This window comes from Hippocampus comes, unplaced genomic scaffold (genome assembly GCF_001891065.2).
Source record: "Hippocampus comes isolate QL1 unplaced genomic scaffold, H_comes_QL1_v1.1 scaffold443, whole genome shotgun sequence".
Taxonomy (NCBI): Eukaryota; Metazoa; Chordata; class Actinopteri; order Syngnathiformes; family Syngnathidae; genus Hippocampus; species Hippocampus comes.
In genome coordinates, this window is record NW_017805111.1 from 694440 (window position 1) to 719948 (window position 25509).

At 41.9% G+C, this 25509-nt stretch overlaps 1 protein-coding gene across 3 annotated transcripts in view; it reads right to left on the minus strand.

Moving 5' to 3' along the window:
* Positions 1 to 2815: 2815 nt before the first annotated feature.
* Positions 2816 to 25509, minus strand: part of eml5 (EMAP like 5) — a 34849-nt gene continuing 12155 nt past the window's right edge. The window contains exons 5-45 of one of the 3 annotated variants that reach the window (XM_019865504.1): positions 22209 to 22394; positions 21388 to 21523; positions 20760 to 20803; positions 20602 to 20687; positions 19303 to 19440; positions 18955 to 19211; positions 18620 to 18832; positions 18387 to 18554; positions 17580 to 17686; positions 17375 to 17493; positions 17095 to 17281; positions 16876 to 16981; positions 14716 to 14809; positions 13350 to 13450; positions 13052 to 13245; positions 12778 to 12889; positions 12524 to 12651; positions 11570 to 11711; positions 11310 to 11462; positions 11092 to 11223; positions 10913 to 11001; positions 10270 to 10446; positions 9993 to 10194; positions 9796 to 9922; positions 9566 to 9580; positions 8634 to 8642; positions 8203 to 8281; positions 7823 to 7952; positions 7645 to 7743; positions 7477 to 7497; positions 7219 to 7392; positions 6913 to 7121; positions 6574 to 6731; positions 6350 to 6464; positions 6073 to 6261; positions 5473 to 5645; positions 4587 to 4749; positions 4402 to 4505; positions 4076 to 4229; positions 3429 to 3529; positions 2816 to 3350 (exon numbers count right to left, since the gene is read on the minus strand). In XM_019865504.1, coding sequence (XP_019721063.1) covers positions 3314 to 3350; positions 3429 to 3529; positions 4076 to 4229; positions 4402 to 4505; positions 4587 to 4749; positions 5473 to 5645; positions 6073 to 6261; positions 6350 to 6464; positions 6574 to 6731; positions 6913 to 7121; positions 7219 to 7392; positions 7477 to 7497; positions 7645 to 7743; positions 7823 to 7952; positions 8203 to 8281; positions 8634 to 8642; positions 9566 to 9580; positions 9796 to 9922; positions 9993 to 10194; positions 10270 to 10446; positions 10913 to 11001; positions 11092 to 11223; positions 11310 to 11462; positions 11570 to 11711; positions 12524 to 12651; positions 12778 to 12889; positions 13052 to 13245; positions 13350 to 13450; positions 14716 to 14809; positions 16876 to 16981; positions 17095 to 17281; positions 17375 to 17493; positions 17580 to 17686; positions 18387 to 18554; positions 18620 to 18832; positions 18955 to 19211; positions 19303 to 19440; positions 20602 to 20687; positions 20760 to 20803; positions 21388 to 21523; positions 22209 to 22394 — 5328 coding nt within the window. In that variant the 3' untranslated portion in view covers positions 2816 to 3313. Of the gene's footprint in view, positions 3351 to 3428; positions 3530 to 4075; positions 4230 to 4401; positions 4506 to 4586; positions 4750 to 5472; positions 5646 to 6072; positions 6262 to 6349; positions 6465 to 6573; positions 6732 to 6912; positions 7122 to 7218; positions 7393 to 7476; positions 7498 to 7644; positions 7744 to 7822; positions 7953 to 8202; positions 8282 to 8633; positions 8643 to 9565; positions 9581 to 9795; positions 9923 to 9992; positions 10195 to 10269; positions 10447 to 10912; positions 11002 to 11091; positions 11224 to 11309; positions 11463 to 11569; positions 11712 to 12523; positions 12652 to 12777; positions 12890 to 13051; positions 13246 to 13349; positions 13451 to 14715; positions 14810 to 15933; positions 16040 to 16152; positions 16222 to 16875; positions 16982 to 17094; positions 17282 to 17374; positions 17494 to 17579; positions 17687 to 18386; positions 18555 to 18619; positions 18833 to 18954; positions 19212 to 19302; positions 19441 to 20601; positions 20804 to 21387; positions 21524 to 22208; positions 22395 to 25509 lie in introns of all 3 variants that reach the window. The other 2 variants (XM_019865503.1, XM_019865502.1) reach the window with 2 other exon arrangements.

Below are 25509 nucleotides of genomic sequence, written 5' to 3' on the forward strand. Positions count from 1 at the left end.
ACTACAGCGACAGGAGTAACAATGAAAACTTAATAGAATGAACAAAAACAAATTCAACTAAAAAATGATGGATCTTTGCTCAAGTTGGTGCCAACTTTCTAAAAAGACAAATGTGGGACTTATGAGGATAACTCAAGCACTTCTTGCTTTGCAAATTTCAAGGATGATTTGAGAAATGCTCCAAAAATGACTGAGGAAAAATGTGGTAATTCTTATTTTCATAAAATTTAGTTGGTGCCGTCATTTCCCCTGTCGATCATGTAAAAAAAAAACAAAACAAAACAAAAAAAACTTTTGAGTTAAATTAAAAGAGCAGTCAAGGAAATTTTTTTATTAATAATTGAGCACCAATAGTTTCATCACATTGGTTAAATAACTTTTTCTATTTGCACACATCATGGCATCATACACTCACGGGTTAGAACCCCTGTTCATTTTTTCATTTTTTCTCATTAAAGCAGACTTTAAGAAACATCTCACAAAAATATACAAAAACAATATCTACAAATGATATTTACACTGATGTAAATCAAAATGTGTTTTTTAACATACACACACACACATATATACACACACATACATATATATATATTATATATATATATATATATATATATATATATATATTGTATATATATAATGTATGTGCGTGTGTGTGCGTGTCTTGAACGAAGCAAAATATTTTGCACTTTTTTTTTTCTTTCAAATAAAACATTCCATTAAGTAGTATGTCCAATTACACAAAACGCTAACTTACACCCTTCATATTGATGGAAATGTGACAATAATACATTGTAGCAGCGCACTGTAAAGTGGGTGAAATATTTTAGGGTGCATTGAAACATCAAGTTACAGCTATTTTCTGGGGAGGGTCGGTGTTCTAGACAGGTTGTCTTCCATGCACATCCACAAACAAATATGAACACATCTGCACTCATTAATTAAGTCATGAACGGGATTGACCAGTCAACAACAACCACCTGCACCACAACACAAGCACAAAAACGAACCAAGAGGTGACACAGTGACTGGGTCGGGTGTACAGTGCATAGTCTGCTTTGGCATGCTGACATCCAGAACATAATAGTGGATGTTACATTCAGGAGGAAGGCCACACAATTTGGAATTACCAGCAAAAAGAAACAACATACAAATGACAACGTGATCCAAAAATGAAAAAAAAAATACTATATATATATATATATATATATATATATTTTTTTTTTAAAGGGGAAAAAAAATCCTAACACATTAAGGCTAATTGAGTTTGCTACAAGTGTATATATTTTAATGGCATTGTCAGTAAACAATAGGCCTTCAACTGTGGGACAGAAATACTCATCGCACAAAAGTAATGCATCCCTTAAAGTTCCTTTCCCACTGATGGGCAAAAATTGCAGCAGTTGGTCGCAAAACGCGTGCTGGCATCAGTTTGTTCGGGTTTGTTCAAGGTCGCGCATGTTTGCAAAACGTTCGCCAACAGTTTGTGTTTTTTCTTGCCGCAAGGAAATTATGAACATGTTCAAAATTCCCCTGGGACAAGAAAAGGACAGGCAAATGTATGGCGAACAAATGCGACCTTGAATAAACCCTAACAAGAACGCAACATTCGCTGCCTCCGCAAAAACTCACAATCGTTTGCCGCTCAGTGGGATGGGGGCTTTAAATTAGCAGTCCCCAACATTTTTTTGCGCCACTGACAAGTTTTGTGTTTAGCAATATTTTGACAGACCGGAATCAAAACAAAAACTAATTCAAAATCTAACTCGTCATTACGCTCAATGCAGTGGCTGCAATTAGGGCCCTGTACTTGTTTATCTTAAAGTGGAAGTCAAACATTTTCTTTGCAATAATGTGCTCTATGAGCCCCTGCTAATCTAAACACGCTTTTCTGATTAATGTTGCATTGGTAGAAGAAGAATTAAGATGCATTCACCCATTCTTCGCCACTTCAGGGCGCAGCCTTTTGACATGATACTGCCCCGTTGCTGTCGACTGGAGTTGACGTTAGTGCCCTTGTTCTTGCATTGCGAATGCCACGGCTCACCTGTTTTCTGAGTTTGGTCACATATTACGCAAAACGGGTTGGGTGTGTGAGAATTGCTTGTAGCGCGAAACCCGCATTTTTTTAGTAGAACTGCTGATACTACCTCTTACCTTGTCTACAAAGAGTTGTTACCCCCCTCTGTTCAAATGCCAGGTTTTGGTGACACGACTTCTAACCTGTTCACATTAATACAAAAAACAAATCTTTTACACATCCGTTTATAATTGTGTACTTGGCTGTGTCACGTTCTCTCAACAACCAGCACTGTTGCAGTTAGCCTCTGAGGAACCTCACTAACTACATTTTCTTGCATCTTTTCATCAGTTGCTGGTATTGGTACTGTTATGCTCTATTTTATCAACTTGAGAAAGAATGTCCTCACTATGGCCTAATGCCTTGGAAATTATCTTGTACCCTTTTCCTGACGGATACCTCCTCATGATCCCTCTGGTTCTATGAAAGCACTCTGCGGACAATGACTTGTGCTGTGAGATGGGACTCCAACAATTTCAGAAGAAAAATGTCAACTACAACAGCTGAACTTTATTTGGGGTTTGTCACAGGCACTTTAAATAGTGGCAGGTGTGTGCTGAGTGCCGTTAAACATGAGTTTGAATGTGACTGGTTAATTCTGAGCACAGACATATCACCAGCGTGATAAAAGTGTGTGCACACCTGTGCAACGACAATAGTGCAAGTTGTACAGGTTACAGGTCACAATGTTGGAAACGGTTTTGAGATGATTTATCATGGTCTTTTTATTTTGTATCGCAAAAACCTGACATCTGAACAGGGATGTGGAGACTTTTTAAATGCAGCCGCAGCCTCCTCTTCTTCAGCCTGGTCATTTGGACCTTTATGTGGAAGTTCTCGCAAGTTTTTTTTTTGCTCACATTTTTTCGGGACTAATTTGCTCTATTGCGGACTTACTCTTTTCACATGATTGAGATGAGCGGTTCGACGTCAACCTTTTTTTTTTGTTGTTCAAATGTCCCACAGATCGGTACCAGTCCACATGCTTGTTGGGGACCACTGCCTTAGTTGATATGCACATACAGACTGATTGAATGCACGCCACCTTTGCTCACAATTCACACCATGATGCGCATGTGTGCATGGACCAAGTATTGAGGCAGTAAGTTAGCATCACACTTATTCCTCACGTTGAACATGCCAGGCCCCCTCCTGCTCTTTTAATTGCATCCTTTGCGCTCGACTGGAGAGACACGCCGGAAGGTGACAGGCGAGATGGTCAGGGTGTCACCTTCAGTGGGGGGCGTGGACACACCTCCACACAAAGAGGCTGCAAAAGTACACATGAAACAATGTTAACATTTCATCGTGGAAGGGGACATATGAGAGTTATGATTTGAAGTCATACCTCCTGTCATCTCCACCAGCACTCACCACGAAGCGGTCTCCATTTGTAATGCGAATATTTGTCAAGTGAGCCGAATGGCCCAAAAAGCGTTTATGTTTTGCCTGAAATGGAACATAATGAAAACATATATATTAACAAAAATATCACATTCCCAAATAACATGAAAATGCAATATAGCCAAGTAATATAAGAATGTCTGGTCCTTTCTGAGTCATAACAGAGCAGTTATCACGATACGCCATCAAACTACAATGTCCATAAACATAGAGAAATGTAATATAAATCACTTTGGATACATGTTTAATTTGTACCGGTACTTTTTATTTGACCAACTACTGGCAAACTCAGTTAAATAAAATGACAATGAATGACAGTGCTTTAGTTACTGAATTTGTTTCATTTATTATGTTAATAAATAAAAAACTAACTAGACAAAACTTATAAACATTTACATAAGTTATGTAAATTAATATTTCACATATATATTTCAACTCTAAAATGAGCAGATGGCAATTTGTAGATGGTACCGGTCTTTTTTTTTTTTTTTTTTTTTAAACATCAAATGTGTACTCTGCCACTGTGGTGTACTAGATCTATTTTCTCATTGAACGTGAGAGGCAGTACCGTACTACTATAGTGGCACTTACAAACTTGTCTGGACACGGAAAGTCAAAGAGCTTGACCATTCCAAAGTCATCGCCTGTGACTACATTAAGGCCTGAGTGGGAGACACAGGCGCAGGTGACGTCTGCTTTGTCTGTGTTCCGCGACCAAATGCCGACAACCTCGTCCCCGAGGACGCTGGACACAGTGATGGAAGAAGGGAGAGCACTCAGCAATTTCCATGCACACAGAGTTCCATACAAATTGACCATATACAATAACAAGTTCTGCCAGAAATAGATATTTAGAAAAAAAACACAATTGAGGACAAAATATTCAGACTACTATTTCGTTGTGCTTCTCATCTGACCTGGTCCAGGTGGCCCAGGTAATCCTGTCAATGTGGGACTGTTCCGTGACCTGCTTCCCCGACGGCACCTCATACACCAGCCGCTTGTAAGCACCAGTGGACACCTGATTCAAAAAGCCAGAGGAAGATTAGACAGGAACGGTCCCGGGGCGGGTACCTCACCTGTACAGCTGAGGGCGCCACACCTGGATGTACATGCTGTCCGCAGAGAAGTCCATCTGCATGACAAAGCTGGGGATGTCCCGGCAACAGTTGATGCGGTTTAACTGCGGCCCGAGCGACAGGTCGTAGAAGTCCACGGCGCTTTCACAAGAGCCGACAGCCAGGTAGCGTGAATTTGGACTGAACCTACAAGAGAGACATGTGGTGCTCTCACAAATCTCCACTGTGTGCCAAGTAGCACGTGACCCACTTAAGCAGCGTACACACATACTGCTAATTTTTATTAAAGTCAGTCAAGGCCCAATTCGAAAATTTCTATCAAAGATTACTCTGAGGTGTAGGGCGCGTTAAGAGTGTTTAATAGAAAGTACACTTCACACCAGGGCTGGATGATCCAACAATTTGATCAATGAAGTTTATTTTTCAAGACACATTTTCTAATGTGTGGCTGGATAAAAATCAGGCTTCAGTACTGCGAAAGAAAAAATAAATCCATTGTAACTGCTCTCGAACAGCGTATTCACTGATTGTGGGCACTCCCTCATCTCACATAGCTACAGGTTTAAGTTGTAAAAGTATAGAATAAAATGGTAAAATTAGTCTGTGTGTGACAATTGCATAGTCATGCATTGAGATGCCTGAACACATTCACAGTGTTTTCACTTCAAACATTTTACACTAAGTGCCACCAAAAACTACTTGGATCTCCAAATATTTTGAGCAACATTAAAATACAGAAATGTACGATGCCGAAGTGTTCATCAACGGCAGGAATGACACTTAAAAGGTAACTGATAGATTATTCTGTGCAACACTGTCACTGGTCGGTCTCTTCTTATTGAACTCACACACTTGGAAACGCGCTCATTTCTCAAAGACAAAGCTCTTGATTGACTTGACAATTCTCACCTAATATCCTGGATAGAGGAGCGGCGGTCCCTTTTCTTGCCCCAGATTTTGAGAGAGGCAACTAGGAGGATGATGAACTCGCCATTCTTCATGCCAATGGCCACCATGTCTCCCTCAGGACTGTAGCTGATGGTGCATGCCGGGTGGCCCAAGCTCACTTTATTCAGCATCTTCTGTTGACCCATAAGTAAAAGTGCATTTCTAATCAGACGTTATGGGTTTGACAAGAGCACACAGACCTCCCCTCCACCAACGGTTAACTTCTGTCATCTTTTGAAATGACAGTACGAAAAGCTTTAGGAGCTTCATACCTACAATGAAGTCCAATTTAATCCGGAATTGATCCATGTAATGATATTTGATCCAAGGGGCTAGCCATGTCCTGATTCTACTTAAGCACGTCAAATAAAAAGCTTATCTCAACACGGTACGTACAATTTTCATCCACCCATCCATTTTCTACCGCGTAACAGGGGTTGGGTCGCTGGGGCAGCAGCTTTAACAGGGAAAACCAGAATCCCCTCTTCCCATCTACTTCTTCCAACTGGTTATTTTAGTTTTCATTTATGCCTTTGACCGCCAAAGTATGACAGGACTGACCTTCTCTGCAATGTCCCATAGTCGAACAGTCCCATCCTCTGCAGCTGACAGAAACACATCTCTGGTTGGATGTGTCCCCAAACCCCAAATTGGCCCGTCCATGTGACCGTTCACCAATATGTTGCATGCTGCATTCTTCTCCCCGACCTCAATGATCTCTGCATTCCTGGTTCCAACTAGGATTTTACCCTGATACAACATACAGTAAAAACACTTCCCAATTGAGAAGGAATCTTTGCTGAATGACATCATCAAGCATTATGTTTTTCATAGTTACCTTTCCTCTGCAAACAGAACGCACACAGTCAATGACCTGTCCAGTTTCCAATCGAAAGGCTCGACAGCGTTTCAGTTCCTGATCCCAGAGCTTGAGAGCTCCACCTTCCTTTGACCTGTGGAGGCCAACGGTAAATGTTTCCGCAAAATTCATCCACAGAATTAGCCTAATTTAATGAATTCGGGGACTACTCAAAAAATGTGTAACGAGGGCGTGTAACTTACGGCCTTTCCTTGCCTCCAGTGACAATGAGGCCATCTCTCAATGTTGTGTACATGGTGAACACGGGGCCTGTGTGAGCTTTGGCCACTATCCTTATAAGAATGTGCTCTTTCCACACACATACATCCCCACTTATGGTACCTGTAAATGTCAAGTTATTCTGAAAAGAAAACAAATCTGCACTAATCTAGTGGTCTAAGACAGCAGAGCAAGCAATGCAAAAACTGTTCAGCAGCATCCAAGAAAAACAACGTGGCAAAAGCAGCATTTTAAAACAAAAACATTCAGAGATCAACGGCAAAGCCAATGCTGCTGATTGATAATGATCCGAAGCCACTTACCGCTCCAAAAGCGACAGAGAGCATGGTCTGCATGCGGGCGTCCTCGATGGAGCTCAGCACTCCTTTCTTACTGAGCAAAGCTCGCCCTGCTAATGTCCAGAAGCGGACATGCTTGATCCCCACGGAGACAAAATGAGTGTCCGAGTCTGGACGGAACTCGGCCACAAAGATCCGCTGCGTGTGACCAATCCGACTGGCCACTTTGCCACCTGAGAGACAAAGCCCAAGACCACATACAAGGCGAACCGAGGTCAGTCCGGGTGAGATAGATTTTGTAAGGATGAATCGTGTGAAATCAGCTTGTACCTTCCTGCCACTTCCAAATGGTGATAGTGTGTTCCGAGTCCAGGCCCACAGACAGCAGGAGCTTCCCTGTGGCACTGAAGCTGACAGAGCACACACCACCCGAGTGGAAACAGCGCAGCACCGATAACGTCTGCTTGGTCATCGCGTCCCATACGTGAATAGATGGAGATGTGGCTGAGGGAACCGAGAGCATGTGACCGTAATGAGAATGTGGATTTGTTTCTTTCAAACCTCGAGGCACTTTTTACACTCATTTACCTGACATGTCACCAGTGTCACCTAAAAGGACAGAGGACAAGGATATTTTTTTAATTGATTAAGTCATCATTGAAGCTTGTTTCTAAAGACACTCAATAGCACAATCGAGAAAAGGGAAAGAAGAGCAAGCAGCTGGTGAGGCAAGAGGCAGTCGCCTCACAAACATACCTACTTGGCCAGTTGCCACCACGTTGGGGAATTTTGGATGTTGATTGATTGTCAGGCACAGAATGTCATCACTGTGTTCAATGTAGAAACTTTGGCAGGCTGCAAGAGAATATATGCACACAAGCTGTTATTACTTCTCACTACTGTCATGTCAAATTATATCTGTGTAAAAGCCTACAGGTGGTCAAGTTGAGCACGATGCCAATTGAGGCTGTGTGGTAAATGATGTCCGCCCCATCGTTCAGGTAATGCACGTTATTGCGGCAGTCATTGCCACGGTAACCGAACACCAGATCCAAAACCAGGTCCTATGGAGAAAGTCAGAGCAGGCAGTCAGAAAGTCAGAAAAGTGGTTGTCATGACAACAAAGAGCATTCGATCGAGGGCAGCGGCAGAGAGGTTGTCTGAGCACTCTACACATCTTAAAATGAAATCAGATCAGATACGAGCATTTTTAATCATTTTCTGTTCTGAAACACATCGGAAAGCAGCATTTTTCATACAGTTTGCAGTGTTTGCAATGAATCTGTTCAGTGACACAAATGAAGTGACGCTTACATCAATGGGTCTCTTCTTTTTGCCAACGTTGTTGGTCTGCAGCTTCTCAGGCTGTGGCAGGGCTCTGCTAACAGGAGGTCTGAAACACACTGCTGGGTTACAAATGCTGCTTATCACCACTCTGATTACAACAGTGATGCATGTATCTTATGAAGGATAAGAATGTTTTTTTGGGGGGTTTTTTTTTGTGATGACATAAAAACTTAAGCCTTAAAAAAAAATCATGCTCTGATTAGTATCTGGTAGTGATTAGCAGAAGTTGTATGTATAATTGTAACCACCGATACAATGCAGTGCACAAAATAACCAGTAAGAAATAACTTAATGAATGACTAAATGATGGCAGCCATGTCTTTGCTGAACAGCTCCATGTTTAATTCCTATATAGACAACTGAGCGATACACATGTGTAAAAATGACAATTAGCTTACCTTGAACCTCTGCATGGAAGCAAGAACAAAGAAACCAAAAACAAGAATTACTCAATATGGTTGATACAGTACTCACTGATTGCTGCTCAGTGGATGTGCACTTCAACAACACCTCAGCCACTGAGGACATAAAACAGAGAAGTCAGCACCATGCTGTAACCATGACAACCAAAGCCCATTTCAAGGACATCTGCTGCCTTGTGCAATCGGCTTTTTGCTTACATAGTATACCATTTCAGCAGTTCCGTAAAAGAATTTCATTTCAAAACATCACACGATGTGTGCTATTTTGAGATTGGTTCGAATTCCAGTGCTCATACTTTGACAAACTCCAACTAGGGAATGCAGCCAAATGAGCCCCAATCCAAAGCGGTTACAGTACACAAGACAGATAGGTATTGTTAAATTTCCAAGCTTTGTAATTTGGGTGGAGCATTGCGTCAAAATTCCATTACAAGGAATATCGGGTCACTTGGTTTTGTTCAGGTGTAACTACACAGTGGTTGCTTCGAGCAGAGAACGAGAGGGGATCCTATGACAGACACAAACAAATTTTCAACCTTGCTCATCAATCTGGTGACCGGTGGTTGTGTTATTACTTTGGCTCATACTAAATCAAATCAAAAGCCTTTATTGTCATTCTGTGGCATGCAGACAACGAAATTATGAGTGCCGTTCCACTGGTGAAGACAATTATTTAAAATAAAAGCAATCAGTAAAAATAAAAGAACAATCATGGTACGAAGTTCACATCTCTTGTATGCATTATTGTCACACTATTGCACGTCTCATTTCACTAATTCAGTATTGCACTTAATTGTTCACAGATTATAAGTATTAGTAATACTCCAAAAAATACGGTATGTGTCATCAATACTACAGAGACTTTATCTTGGATGCAGTTTCCCCAAACATGAAACACATGATCTTACCTGACCACACCTTGTCTTCAGATGGAATTAAAGAAGGAAGCAGGACAATGACAGATTGCAGCCATTACAAGGAAGAAGAGCAGATAAGGTGCAAGTTATTTTAAAAGAAGGCTAAGTATGGAGCTGAAGTCATAGATAAGAAGAAAACGTCGACAAAAGAGTTCTCGCTGATGCAAATAATATTTTCTTTGATACACTGAAAACTTTCCCACAGCTTCACATAAGAATACCTCTCATCCAATGAAGGCTCTTTCATTTGCAAGTGGGGTTTTACACCAGTCATGGGGCGCATGTTGGTGGATAAGGCTTTGATGGTATAGTTGATCTCATTCTCCTTTGTCACATCACTGTCATAACCTAATGAAAAACAAGATTGATATCGATATACCGGAAGCAGGGACACTTGCCAAAGATGCTGTTCTCACACCTCCGTCATCCTCGCTCTCAATGTCTGACTCCTCGCTGTCACACTGTCTGAGCTCCCTGTGGGTCTCGGACTCATGGGCCCAGATCATGAGGCTCGTGTCCCCTCCACCAGCCGTCACCAATAGGCTGTCTTCATGGGTCCACCGCACATTTGTAACATGCGTGCTGTGAGCCACATAGCGTTTGAACTTTGCATACTTGCCCTACGGATGAAACATCTTTCATCAACTTGCCACAGTGACATAAAGCGATTCTGTGTGTCAAGCATTGTATCTTACCCTGATAGGGTATCTGAAGAGCTTGATGTATCCTAGATCATCTCCTGTGGCGAGCACCTTCTTGTCATTACTAAGGCAAGCAGAGGTTACCTCTGTGATTTCGCTGATCACGGGCCAGATGCCCTCGACAGACGTACCGAGGACACATGTCCACGAACTCCAGTCAACCTTTTCCACCTAAAACACGTAGATAAATGTATGTACTACATTATGTTCTGCTTCAGAGGCCTGCGGGTTCATCCATCCATCCATTTTATTTACCACTTATCCTCACTAGAGTCATGGGTGAACTGAAGCCTTTCTCAGCTGACATTGGGCAAGAGACTTGGTACTCCAGGTACTCTGACTTCCTCCCAACTTTCCCAAAACATACATGTTGGGTGAATTGATGCTTGAATTGCTCATTGGTGTGCATGTAAATATCAATGGTCGTGTACGGTACACAGTATGTGCCCTGCAATTGGCTAACGATAGTCCAAGGTCTACCCTGCCTCATGCCCAAAGTCAAGTAGGATGGCTCAAACTATGACCTCAATGACGATGAACGAAAAAGGATGGATGAAATAAGATTTTTTTTCCTTTTTTAACACTTCACGACCATCCTCTCTCTCTTGCTCCTGTGGTGTTTCTTCTCCCATCTTACCTCTGTGGCAGGGATGGTCTGCCTCTTGCCACGAGGCGCCTCGAAGAAAAACTGCTCTTTGGCACTGGTATTAACTTGGAGTAGTTTCCCTGTGAATTAAAGGGTCCGTAGGGCCACCGTGTTTGATGGTTATTGAGCAGTACCACACAAGGATCATCAACAGAACAAAGGATGTTTACCTCTCCTGTCCCAATCCAAGTGTGTGATAGAGTTGAGGCATCCTTTGCACACTCCAACCCGTTTGCTGCTCATTACATTGTAAATATCCACAAATGTGTCTCCTGATGCCACTGCAAGGTACTTGCCAGAACCTGAACAGTGTGAAGAAAACACCACTAATTGGTTTATAGCCCTGTTTTCGAAAGCTGGACTTGTCAATAACTAGGGAGCCACAAACCTGGGGAGAATTTGATATCTGTGATGATATCCTTGCGGTGGTGGAAGGACACAAGGTCCTCCAAGGTGTCGGCATTCACAATGAGAAAGCTGCCATCGTTTAGACCGACTGCCAAGGCTTTGCCATCAGGGGAGAAGCAGCAGCAGCGGCCACCTGTGAAGGGTGTTCGTTAATGGCCCGGGATCGATGCACACATAGTCAGAATAAATGCATGGGACACAGAAGAGGAAATACTTTACTGTCAACAGTTGGTGACTCACCTTTCCTGAGCTTGCGCACTGCCAACATACAGTGACTGGGGGAGAGGTCCCATATGCGCAAGGTTCTGTCATTACTGACAGTGGCACACAGAGGGAGGTGTGGATGGGTCGCAAGGCCCCAGACTTCACCTTCCATGTGACCCTGCATGACGAAACACTCGCACTTCAGGCTTCAAAGACCAAAAAGAATGCTCTGCTTAAACTTTTTCCAATTCTTGACAATGATCTGATAGTTTGCAATGCAGCAGCAGGTTAAGGAAAAACTTTACTTCACTCTTCCCTATTCGATTGGTCCCATCAGTCAGACTACAGTTGTAATTGCAAAGCATTCAAAACAGGCAGTCAATACTACTCTGACATCTTAAAGACAAGGGGCCCACACTCGGAGTCAGAGCCAAGCCACTTAGCAAAATTAACAATCGAGTCTTCATGGCTACAATTTATTTTCGTCAATGCGCATCTCCTTGGGTTGTGCAAAATACCGCAGGCAGTAAGTGTAAGTGGAGGGCTCTCTTTTAATCTCAATACAGCTGGACCATTGTAAAACTTGCTGCATCTGTTCCAGAGCTCAAGTACCTGTATACACCAGGGGTCACCAACATGTTGCCCGCAGGCACCGGGTAGCCCACAAAGACCATGAGTAGTGTGTTTGAGAAATAGTTCACCAGTGATGGGGCATCGTGCTTTTCAAGGAATGTTGTAGAAGTGGTCATTTGAAAATGGAACCACTTGCAGATATTAATACAAAAAAATTGTTGCCTATTGATATTAACTGATTCTTATCTTTTTAGATCATTGTTCATAATTATTGCGCTAATTTTATTTCAGAAGTGTGTATCAAACTGGTAGCTCGTCACATTAATCAGTACCCAATAAGTAGCTCTCAGTTTTAAAAAGGTTGAAGACCCATGGTATAGTGTTTTGAACATAATATTCTTTGTTTTGCCATCTAACCTGGACAAGTAGCGTAATGGGGCCACTTTTGTCCACCTCCAAAATCTCTCCATTCTTCGTTCCCACAAGAATGTGGCCATGCCCGAGAGATATGGCACGTATGGATGGGTTGTCTTCCAAAAGCAAGCCTAAAGAATGGAGAAAAGAAGTCATGCCAGGACACATGGGGAATTCCTTTTAGCTACACTCACTGAATGTTGTCAGTGTATCTGGAGCGAATAGCGAACATGACTGGTGCAAGATGACCATATTACCCTTGGAGCCTGGAGCTAGGACTGCCCTCTTGATGGCGTAGGTCTTGAGGCATCTTTCAAATGTGTCATCCCAGAGCGCGACTATACCATCCTTCCCTCCAGTCACAAACCCCTGCAGAGAAATTGTAATGGCATATTCAAAGCGGAATGAACATGTCACTAGTAGACATGAAATAAATTTGCACAATGCACCCCTCCAGGAAGATTATTAATGGGCCGTTTATTATTTAAAATTGTTCTAATTTGCAATTACAAAAAAGTGTCTCGTCATTACCTTTTCGAGAGCATGCATACTGAAAACGGGGCCGTCATGGGCTTTGACAGTCTTCATCAAGAACATGTCCCTCCAGATGCAAATGTCACCAGTGCACGTGCCTGAGAAGACCATCTCTTCCGACCAACCGTAGACGGCACACATCATTGTCTCCGTCTTGCCCATGCTCCCCTTGCGCCCAATTAGCCCACCACCTGAGAGAGTGAGAGTAGACACAGTAAGATGCATCGCTTTGAAGAAAGACTTCAGCTCGTTATCGCGGCTGCTTGTCAGCATTAATAAGCTCAGTGGCGCTTACCAGCTTTATGCCAAAACTTCATATGTTTTACACCGGCAGTGATGAGCTTGTCAGCCAGGTAAGGATTTATTTTCACTACAAAGATCTTGTCTTTGCTTCCACTGAAAACACAACAGTATTCATTATTAATGAAGCCGACTGGATGTGTTCCAAATTCTACATTATACAAAATGTGTTCTTCCTCAGCCCAACCTCCAGCCCTCCTTCAGTTTTTATGGAAATTACTCCCTTAATTTTGTGTCATCCTCTTGACAGGACAGGCAAGTACGGTACTAAAATTAGAGAGGGCACTCGGGAAAGCCACACACAGAGTTCATTCTTCATTTAAAAACCTTTCAATTTATCTTTGCAGATGGCAAATAGGTCAATGTAAAGAAATCTTAAAAATGTTTAATTCAAGAAACCTGTTTAAATCGGCCATAGTTGTAGGGACGAGCGCTGTATAAAATGGATGGCTAGACAAATAGAAACCATTTTTGTCCTATACTGAAGTAAAAAAGTACACCTTATTTGCCCATCTTCCTCCCTGTATACCATGAGGCTTCATCCTTGCACGCCCACTCTTTGCCTCCTAGCTGAAGACAACTCTCAGGCCATTTTTCTCACAATTGCATTGCACAGCACCCAACAAGGTCTGCAAAGCAGATTAGTGCTGCTTCAAGCTGTCTCTGCACTTTCAGTTGGAGACAACAGAAGAGCAAAAAACACACAGTGCTCTCAACGCGTCAGGGTCAGTTTAAATTGAGGTGAGACTAAATATGAACATCAAGTGGGCTGAGCAACAAAGAGGGGAAAAAAGTTATTTTGATATGCGGACGTTTTACAGTTACATATTTCTCACAGTGTGGTTATGTAATTGTATTCTATTAAGGCAGCCATTAGGACAAGTTACAATCAGTGATTCAGTGTTACAACTTTTAAATCTAGATTTTCATTATGCCTTGCTTTTGGTAGCCCATTTGCTATTATATAACATAGTTGTACCTTAGAAATATGGTCTCCTTGTCAAAATAAAATCTGACATGCTCTCAAGAAGACGAGCACTGAAAGTAATTCTCATTCATTATGAATACAGTTGGAGCCTTGGGACATACTCTAACTATTCAAACCTTGGCAGGCTTAAGTGTCGCAGTGGAGCAGCCTCTTAATCTAAAAGGCAATTCCCTTTCTTCCCACTGCGAACCATGAATCACACTGTCATCCATGCACTACAAAGTGGCTCCAATTTAATCCACATTTATTAATGTCCATATTTAAAGAGAGAAGCTCCAATAATCTTAAAAATTAACACAAAGGTCTGTCAGAGCGCTTTAAGTTTCCGGATAGCAGCATCCTGTATTGTAAACAATGTCGGGATCACACTCACCACATGGCTGAAAGCTTTTCCCCCTTTCTCCAGTCCCAAAGCACAATTGTGTGATTGTCATCCAAGCCCACTGAAGCCAGGCGCTTGCCATCCGCTGTGGAGTGTAAATCAAACCTGTGTTATTGCCAGAGATAGATCAAGCCACTGTGTTTGTCTCTGGCCATTGTTAGCAGTGTACTGAAACTTGGTGCAATTGATTGATACCTAAAATGTGCTATGCCTGCGTGGGGGCCAATTAAAGGAATTTCTAGTTTGAGGACGGCTACTGTATAACAGGGAAAATACCGAACTCTGAAACTAATACTTCAAGGGATCTGTCTAGAGATTAAATTATTAGAGTGAATGTCACTGTGCCTGATGAGTGGTCAAACGATACTAAATGATTTTTTATATGGCTTTAGTGTCAACAAGACATATGTTAAAACAAGTAACTTTGATTATGTCTCGTCTATTTTCATAATCAAAGGCTACCTTCAGACTACAGGTCAAGACGCCCAATTCGGGGTTTTTTTTTGTTAAATCCAATCTTGATGAACAAATGTGACAAAAATGAATGTGACTTTTAATGTAAACGCAAAAAACAAAAACCCTGACGTCACACGGCTGAGTATTTTAAAACGTAAATATGGTCCCGAGTGGAGGGGGTTATTTTTTCATCTTATATCACGAGCGTAACGAAGTGGGAGGGGGTAGAAACATTTTTGAGAAATAACAACAACATCAACATCCTTTCATGGAGATGTTTACGAAAGATAACACCACTCCATTGCCAGTTGTCATAAATAAACTGTCTGTGTGGCTGAATTACTCCTGTCACCACATGTCAACTTTATGCTTGATATTTCAAGTGGGATTAAATCAAAATCCAATGTAACACTGTCACTCAAAACAACTTCACAGATGCACAGACGATTGTCAGTAACTCCCTCCCAAACACTCTTCCTCCACCAGGGCAGAGTGCATATTGCGTTTCTGATGACGCAAAGGTCGGATCTGTACGTATGAGCGTTTATACTGCAGATGCATCGCATACATATCCGATTTATAAAAAGAGGCCGAGGTCAGATTTTGACTTATATTACAATTCAATTGTATTTCTAAAAAAAGGTGTGGGAGCTAGATCAACAGGCATACAATCCTAACAGCATATTACATAATATAGTGAACATGAAGTTCAATGGAAACCCTCAGATTTTTGGGGGGTTGATACTGACTCACCTGAAAAGTCCAAAGTGCACACTCCAAGCTGGTGGAAACCCTTCAACACAGACATTGGTTTTAATGTTTCTGTGTCCCATATGTGGACGGAGGAATCTCGGCCAACCTGGATAGCCATAAAAAATGATTTGAACACAAGTTTCTTTCTTACATTTAAGTGTACAGACGAGACAACCGGTAGTGTAATACTCATGTCTCTACGCATAACTCGAGAGCTACCTGGCCTGTTGCTACAAAGTCCTTGAGTGGGTGGATGGCCAGACAGAGAATGTCATCATCGTGGCCCATGTAGAAACGTTGAAAAACAAAAACCCTGACGTCACACGGCTGAGTATTTTAAAACGTAAATATGGTCCCGAGTGGAGGGGGTTATTTTTTCATCTTATATCACGAGCGTAACGAAGTGGGAGGGGGTAGAAACATTTTTGAGAAATAACAACAACATCAACATCCTTTCATGGAGATGTTTACGAAAGATAACACCACTCCATTGCCAGTTGTCATAAATAAACTGTCTGTGTGGCTGAATTACTCCTGTCACCACATGTCAACTTTATGCTTGATATTTCAAGTGGGATTAAATCAAAATCCAATGTAACACTGTCACTCAAAACAACTTCACAGATGCACAGACGATTGTCAGTAACTCCCTCCCAAACACTCTTCCTCCACCAGGGCAGAGTGCATATTGCGTTTCTGATGACGCAAAGGTCGGATCTGTACGTATGAGCGTTTATACTGCAGATGCATCGCATACATATCCGATTTATAAAAAGAGGCCGAGGTCAGATTTTGACTTATATTACAATTCAATTGTATTTCTAAAAAAAGGTGTGGGAGCTAGATCAACAGGCATACAATCCTAACAGCATATTACATAATATAGTGAACATGAAGTTCAATGGAAACCCTCAGATTTTTGGGGGGTTGATACTGACTCACCTGAAAAGTCCAAAGTGCACACTCCAAGCTGGTGGAAACCCTTCAACACAGACATTGGTTTTAATGTTTCTGTGTCCCATATGTGGACGGAGGAATCTCGGCCAACCTGGATAGCCATAAAAAATGATTTGAACACAAGTTTCTTTCTTACATTTAAGTGTACAGACGAGACAACCGGTAGTGTAATACTCATGTCTCTACGCATAACTCGAGAGCTACCTGGCCTGTTGCTACAAAGTCCTTGAGTGGGTGGATGGCCAGACAGAGAATGTCATCATCGTGGCCCATGTAGAAACGTTGGGTGTTCTGCTGTCTGTTGTACACGATTCCAACAGCAGCCACATGGTAAACAATTTCACCGGTCTGGGTATAGAAAAGATTACTTCTGCAATCATAGCCCCGGTAGCTGCGAAAATAAAAAGAAATACAAATGTTTTGGAGAAAGACTATTTGTCACTCAATTCTTTTTGTAATTGACCATATTAAAGTGCAAGTTCACCCATGAATAAAGTGCAGCTTCAACCCACTCCCAGGGGCTCGCTCTCTCTTCTTCATTGCGATTCCTCGATCTTTCTCTTTGCACTGCTCTTTGAGCTGAGGTAGATCTTCTTTATAAACCTGAATTCATGCAGAAACTTGAGCACGTGTGCTTCGTAAAATTCTATGGACATTCAAAATGGCAGGCCCCTGAGTTAAACACAAACCTGTCTTCTATATGTCAGCTGTGTCTCCTGCTCGATTTCCGAGTCCATCTCAGGCACATCTGACTGATCAGAGTCTGACTCTTCGCTGTTGGAGTCTGCCAAGGTCTCTACAAATAGAGACATAGTTTCATTATACCTAGCTGGTAAAAAATAAACATGAATAAATTAAATAGCTCTGTCTTTCACAAAGTCATCATACACAAAAGCAACTGCTATCTGAGTAAATGCTACCATTTTATATCCAGTAATACTGTTTTCTCTCCTGTTTAGTAGCAAAGCCAAATGTTTCAGGATGCTGATGCTGCACAATGACGCTGAGCCAAGAAAAGGCAATAAGATGGATTTGGAGCTAAAGGAGGGCTCCTCACGAGGTCCATTAGGAAAATGAAAAGGAAAGACAGTTGGAGTAGGTTTTAATTATCAAGAGCGCAGCGACACCCAGTCTGTGCAAAAATAGTAAGTTGGCAATGACAATGCAATTGGGCTTTCCAACTTTCATTCACATTGAAGGGATGCCTTTAAATGTTATGGAATAGGGAACAGTTTAGTACGACGGTTGAAAACATCAAGCTAATAAGATTGTTGGGAGCAGAACAGTTGAAAAGAGCCAAGCACAGGAGTGCTGGTTCAGATAAACACAATTACTGCTTAAATAAACAATGTGGATAGTGTAGCACTGTATCGAGTGTAACTATTCTAACACGTTAGAGACATCTGTACAATTGTAATCATTCCTAGTGCAATACCAAAAGGATGCAATTCAGTTCCTTGGTTTCAACCAATCAAGGGAGTTTTCCTTCCTCTCACCTTGTGGTGCAATATGCAGAGCTTCTTTTGATTTTCTCTCTGGAACAAACTTCCATTGGAACACCGAATGATCCGCGCCACCAATGGTTATAACCCATTGGTAGTCATGTGACCATCTTACATTGGTAATATGGGCTGAGTGACCTAAATATTTTTTAAATTTTGCACCTAAAATCAAGAGAAATATAACATGAATTCAACGAGGCATCAAGAATGACAGGTGTTTTGTTTACCTTTTTTTATACATGGATATCGTAGAAGTTTGACTAATCCGTAGTCATCTGCTGTTACCAAGACTTGATTGTTGAAGTTCGCATCCACAGAGTTAATATCATTGATAGCAGAATATTTGGGCCATATTCCATTAACCTCAGGGCCTAGCACACATGTCCATGAAGCCCACTGCACCAGCTTCAGCTCCTCTCTGTTGGTCACCTCCTTACCACCTGAACAAAAGACACACATCTTATATCACAAGATACAAATTAACTTTTTTTTTTTTTTTTTTTTTTTAAACAGACTACATTTCACCTCAAGTAGCTTCATGAATGGAGCAAATAAAACATACTTGGCATTCTATAGAAGAGTCTCCTGCCGCTGCCATCGTTCGACTGCAGGAACTTGCTGTCTGTCGACCAGTCCATGTGTGTGATGAAGCTGTTGGAGCCAATGCACTCTCCAACTTTCTTGTACCTCTGCACAACACCATAAATGTCCACTGAGTTGTCATTGGAGCCGACAGCCAAATGGGCCCCATCGGGGGAATACTTCAGCTCATGGATAGCCTCCTTCCTGTCCTTGATGTGGACCACTTCGGTCATATCTCTGGAGACGAACAAAAAAAAAGACTCTTCAATAAAGCCCCAATGGCTAGACATAAAATCTTACACAGTCTTTCATTGAATTGTGTACTTGCCTGACTCTGAGAATGGTAAATGAGCCATCCTTCATTCCCAGGGCCAAATGAATACCATCAGTGCTGACAGCTGCACAGCGGATCGGTTCCTCCATGTTACAGCGAGCTATCAATGCATGATCAATAAGGCTCCATATCCTTGTGGAGGAGGAAAAAAAGAGACAGCAAAGTTGTGACAAAATAAGAATCGTTAATTAATTATGCACTGCCTTTATGTAATGGGCCTAATTTACACAGATCTGTGTGTACACTCACTCAAAATAATTGAGCCAAATGTAGGCAACTGGTGCAAAAGTGCTGAGGATTGCCACATTTAAAAGTGGATTTAAACTATTCAGGGAGAGGCACCAACGGTCACCCAGAAGCAAGGAAATCCAGAGTTGAAACAAGTTTTATCAATCTCTTGCAACAAAGTAAATTATGTGTTTTGTGCGTGTGTGTGCCGATGAGGGTTTGTGGCAAATGTGTCATGCTCTGTTACTTTGAGTGCTGGTATTTCCCAGTTCAAAAAATGCAGCACTCCGTTTGCTAGTAGAGCACGTGAGCTCTTCTTGCTTGCCATGAAAGGGAGATTTGCATCGTATGCGGTATTATTGGATAAAATGTGCCGGAATCTGATCCTCACACCAGGAAGCCATGACGCTGTATTAGCCACAATGCATCTCTTTACATCTCATATGACCCAGATTACCACTGCTGCATGTGTGTAATAAACAACTCCTTGACTATTAAATGAATTGGTGGAGATTTTGATCGTCGATGTAGTCTTGACTGGTCGCTTATTCTCGGCAGCCCCAGTTGATATGCTATGACATGACTTTTTCTTGTGAGTGACTCTAAGTCCCACCTTGGATCATTCAGAAGCTCCAACATTGCATTTGCTAAATAGATGACATCATGATCATTTTGTTTCTGGCATTTACACAAGCAGAAAAGATCTGTTCTCCCCACCACAGCTCATTTTGCCTATATTCTTACTCATCCTTTGCACAGTTACAAAGACCTTTCAGACCCAGTATTTATAGATTCAAAATCAGCCATCGCATTTCACCTCTGGTTTAACAAATCTCATTCCTAAAACAATATTTGCATACACTGTACTCCTCCCAGAATTCGCAAAACGTTTAGTTTTGGATGGTAGAACGGCCTTCAAATGTGCTTGCGTGAGCAATCAAATTTGAGCTAGTTTTGCAAGCATAATTTTTAAAAATAAATCATTAGCAGACATTCTCAGACACAGGAGGTACTGCAACACTGAATTGCTGATACAATATTGCAATTAATTTTCTCAATTCTCACCTGACTGAGCGGTCATCACTGCCTGTCATAGCAAGAGGCTTGGTGGGGTGCACAGCCAGCGCCCACAGCTCACCCTCACAGTGACCCTGCATGATAAGGAAAGGCTTGTTGCGGTCATGGACCACCACCTCGAAGATCTCACTATCTTGGGTGCCCACCAGGATGTGGTCTCCCCGCCAGCAAACACTACGCACAGACAGCCCTATCCACACACACACACACACACACACACACACACACACACACACACACACACACACACACACACACACACACACACGGAAAAATATCAATACAATATAGTCCAAACAGGTTTAAATTTGCATTACTGGACAGAACATGGAAGGTCAAGACAGGATGTGTAAATAGCCATCAACTGACTAAAGCCGAGGTTGAACAGAAATACATGACAGCATGTTGCAAAGCTAATATGCAACTGATGTGGAGGAAGGGAGCATTTGCTGTACTTTATATATATGACTATGATATCTAAAAATATGTTGTAAAACTAATTCACTAAACACAATATGGGGATGGCTATAAACAGACTGACACGGCTGTTAAATCCACCCTTATAGCGCATTACCCACCTCTGCTATTTTCGCTTCTAGCTACTGTTAGGTCCAAGAGACAACAAATAAAAGGAAATGGAAGAAAGAAGAAAGGGCGCATTAGTAGGGAGAAGAGAAAAGAATGACTTAAGCAGCATGGTGTAGATATGCCACTTAGTGAGGTGAGCCTAATTTGCCCTGCAACCTTTACTGAGTGGAGGCATTTTGACATCACCTTTATATCCTTGGTCTGTTTCCCTGAGATCAATGACAGTAATTGGTTTGAAGTTGAGATCCCACAGGCGGACACAACCATCTCTTCCCCCGGTGGCAAAACCCTCTTCGCAAGCGTTCATGCTGAAAATCCCTGACTGGGGGAAATGACAGGCTGTTAGTGTGCAATAAACAAGCTATGACAGTACCAAAGGCAACTGTTTAACAAGGCCTTCACAGCTGCACACCTGCTATGATGGCCTCAATGTCACACAGAGCTCAAAGGAGGAGCAAAAGTCGCTATTAATTGTTTGCTACTGTCACTGCAAAGCATGTTGTTGAGTTGCTAGTAAAATATTTGGGTGGTATTAAAAAAAATAATAATAATAAAAATAAAAAAATAAAAAAAATCAAGAATCTGAACATACTGTAGCTATTAGCCCCTCCCCCATATCCCAATTCCCAAACAAAGCTGTTGATCCCATAGATATAATTTAATCCAGCGGAGCAAAAGACTGATCCTTCTCTATTGCGCAGAATCAAGCAAGCTTGCGAATCTCTACCGATGCTGGATACCAGTTGTGAGCTGTCCAAGTCTAAAGTCCTTCTCTGCTGGTCAGAGGCAACCAACCTAAATTCTAATATTTGTTCCATGAAATTGTATTCATATATTCCCAACAGTCTCTTCTTTTCATAGCGTTTCGCTTGGTTGCACTGCTTAGGGTAAGCCTGTGTGTATTTAATTTCTTTCTTTTAACATATTTCAGCCTCCATGTGTCTGGATGTCTTTTGTTCTGTCTCGTCTAGTCGTTTGTGTATAAACCTGATCTTGTTCAAACTTACCCCATGAGCCCCTTGCACAGTTCTCATCAGATTGATCCCTTTCCACACATAGATGTCGCCATTCAAGGCACCGGAATACGTGACCTCATCCTTGGCACAAGCCAGGCAGAGGATGGTTTGGAGCTCCCCTGTCTTGCCGAAAACTCCACGTTTGGGCGTGAGAGCATTACCGCATAAGCTCCAGAACTGCACACACAGACACAAGAGTGAAAAGGTGGTGGTGTTGGCTAATAATCCCTCGCGTAATCCTGTTGTGACACAGCGAGTGGACAATAACCAAGTGTTTGGATACAAAAGTAATCAGAAAAATCAGCGCTTTATGGTTGGACTGACACATACACCCCCACGCCTGCACACATATATGGACCACCTTGAAAGACAACGCACACACGCGTGTGAGTTGGTGCTGCAACCATCTGATCAACATGCACAGACACAGGCGCACACTTGCAGACACCAGCATGCTCATTATTTATAAGCAAGGTCATTGGGATGCATGGGCACAGCCTCATCTGAGGGCTAAATCCATCAAAGAGGAGGAGGTGAAAGCAAAAGGGAGGTGCCCTGTCTGCATTGAGATAAGATCGCATTGAGCTTTTCAAATGCTGAGGCACGACGGTCAGCGCGTGAAAATGGAGACACACTCATCACTGGCAGGCAGAGGGAAAAATTATAATAATGATCAACGTGAAAAGTCTAGCGACGCTTAGCTGGGTGACAAATCACTTGACAAAAACATCCTGACATACCAGATATTACAACTTGCCTCCAGACTGATAAACACCTTTGCGAGGGGCATTATTAGACAGAGATCATGAGCATGGATACCTCCTGGCATCGAAAATGAGGACTAAAGTACAAAGGCATCTGATCCTTCAACCTATAGCAAATGAAAATGGACGAAACTGTCATTTGCAGCTGTAACAGCTTCCATTTTTCTGTGAAGACTACAACATGCTAGAGTACATCAATCGGAATTTGTGCTTGATCATAAAACCTTTGAAGGCCTTTAGTTCAGTCCAAACGGGGATGTGCGTACTGTAGCTCGCTATGCAGGGCTCTACATTAACAATGGTTCTACATTACTATCCTTCAATTTAATTAGAATTTCCTTGTGTGGGGTTTTTGATAAGGCTGTAATGGGTTTCTACCGCAGCGGCACGTGATGGGTTTTTTTTTAGGTTTTTTTTCCCCTTTTTATATTTGCATTTTTGTTCAAGAATTTGCAAATAAAGAACAAAATAAAACTTTGTCAAGCCACCTAGGGTCACTGACACTGGCCTGATAGGGCCAGTATAAATTTCAGAAATAAATAGATACGATGAAATCAACATGCACTTGCTTTTCTAATATTAATATTCCATTTTTTGATTTTTGTCCACTTAAATTGATCAACTATCATTCTTCTTTTTCCTGCGCTGCATACATTTTTTTTGCACATTAGGTTAAATCCTAAGCAATGGCTTGACCAAGCTATCAAGGCCAGAAAATATCAAATGCTAAATCTTCATATTAACTCACTGACTTACAGTAGTTTCCCAATGAAGTGCATATGTTGACATGTAAAACTTCAACAAGTCATGACCCTTCCTAAAGTAACTGAAAAGGAAAAGAGCATTTGCATTGAACTTGTGCATGGAATTGAGAATGAAGATTAAATCATACACAACGCCTGGGACGGTACTGTATGTGGAACGATGCTGAAGTGTGTAAGGTAGTGGTTCTGAAGTAGGTGTGATGGGCCTCTATGGTACCCCAGCGTGTGACAGAGGCTGCAGGGATGGATGCAGTGTGACAGCACAGCCCTCCCTGCCCACAACTGATAAGGCAGCAAGACTCGGGCAGCAGCTAATCCCTTTGCTGTTTGAATTGCTGAGAGGAGACGAGAAGCCAGAGGGGGTTACGATGAGGCCAGCGGCAGAAGCGGAAAACTCAGTGGGGCAATGTGGAAAGATAGAAATGGGTGGGAAAAAATCTTTTGGTATACCGAAACATTCAAAATTCCTTTCGATGACGACGTGTGTCGACTTGTCATGCAACTCCTAGCAGGTAGTAAAGGTGCAGTCAGTAAAGTGACTGTTTTGTAGTTTTATTTTCAGCAGCCAGTTTAGGCATCAAACTAGTTCAGCTAACATTTTACCACCAAGCTATTCAAAAGTCAAGACATGCATAATGACTGGTTCACATGGTGACTTTCATGCAGCAGTTGGGGGAGTGATTCCCATTGAATGTCCCATTCACAATCACCCTTGACTAAGTGGTGATCAGTAGAGGGTATATGTGCAGTACATTGCTTTGTGATTATGGCCGCTGCTTTAGGCTGTCACATTTGCCTCAAAATCCTGAACAGGACAAGCTTGAATGGCACTTTTAAAACTCAATTTTGAAAATGTGGCATGACTGCTTTTTTAATGGTAGGCAATGACAATATTACACAATGAAGAATAAATGCATGGCAACATTAGACCGGAATGTCTGCTTCACAATCTAAGACGCCCTTCTTACTGCAATTACTGTGGAGGGGAATGTACTTCAGAAGCAGCCCCGCTCCTTTCTCTGTCACACTACAGTAACCCTGAGCAATGTCAGAGTGTTAAGTGCCATGCTAGCAAGGGTCAGCAAATAGCACTCAGAAAAAGTAGAGGAGCGATGCTGCAAGGTAGTTTTCTCACAGTTCTTGTCCATCCGCATTGAGTCAAGCTCAATCCTGTGGCAATTCACATCACTGCTATGAAAACACTTAATTTCCAAAACTATATTTTGACTGTTTTATAAAATGAGCTGCTAAGGCTCTCTCTTGTTTAAGTTTAACATGTGTCACAATCCAAGCAGTTTTCTATCAGTTCCTATTTTCAATGCAACAATGTAATTGGCTGCGTCCCTGCATTCTCATTGCATTACAGTACTGAGCTACATGACGCATCACTCGAGGCTCTCTTATCATCCATCATGACTTGATTAAGTAAACCCACACAATCAAATGGGATTCAACACCATCTGCGAGTGTATTGATTCAACAATATGTTAAATTATTGTGGATGCTGTTTACTGTGGTGTAGCTAATTACGGGAAGCGAAATATTCATTCATGATCCTCCAGAGTATTTTTGTTTTTGTTTCGTTGGCCATAATAAGAAAAAGACAGACATCCATCAGAGGAATTTTGTCAGTAAGATGTTAACTCCAAAGCTCGAGCTGTTTTGACTGAATCAATGCACAAAAAGGCTAAACAATTGACTGTGTGCACTCGTGTGTGTGTGTGTGTGTGTGTGTGTGTGTGTGTGTGTGTGTGTGTGTGTGTG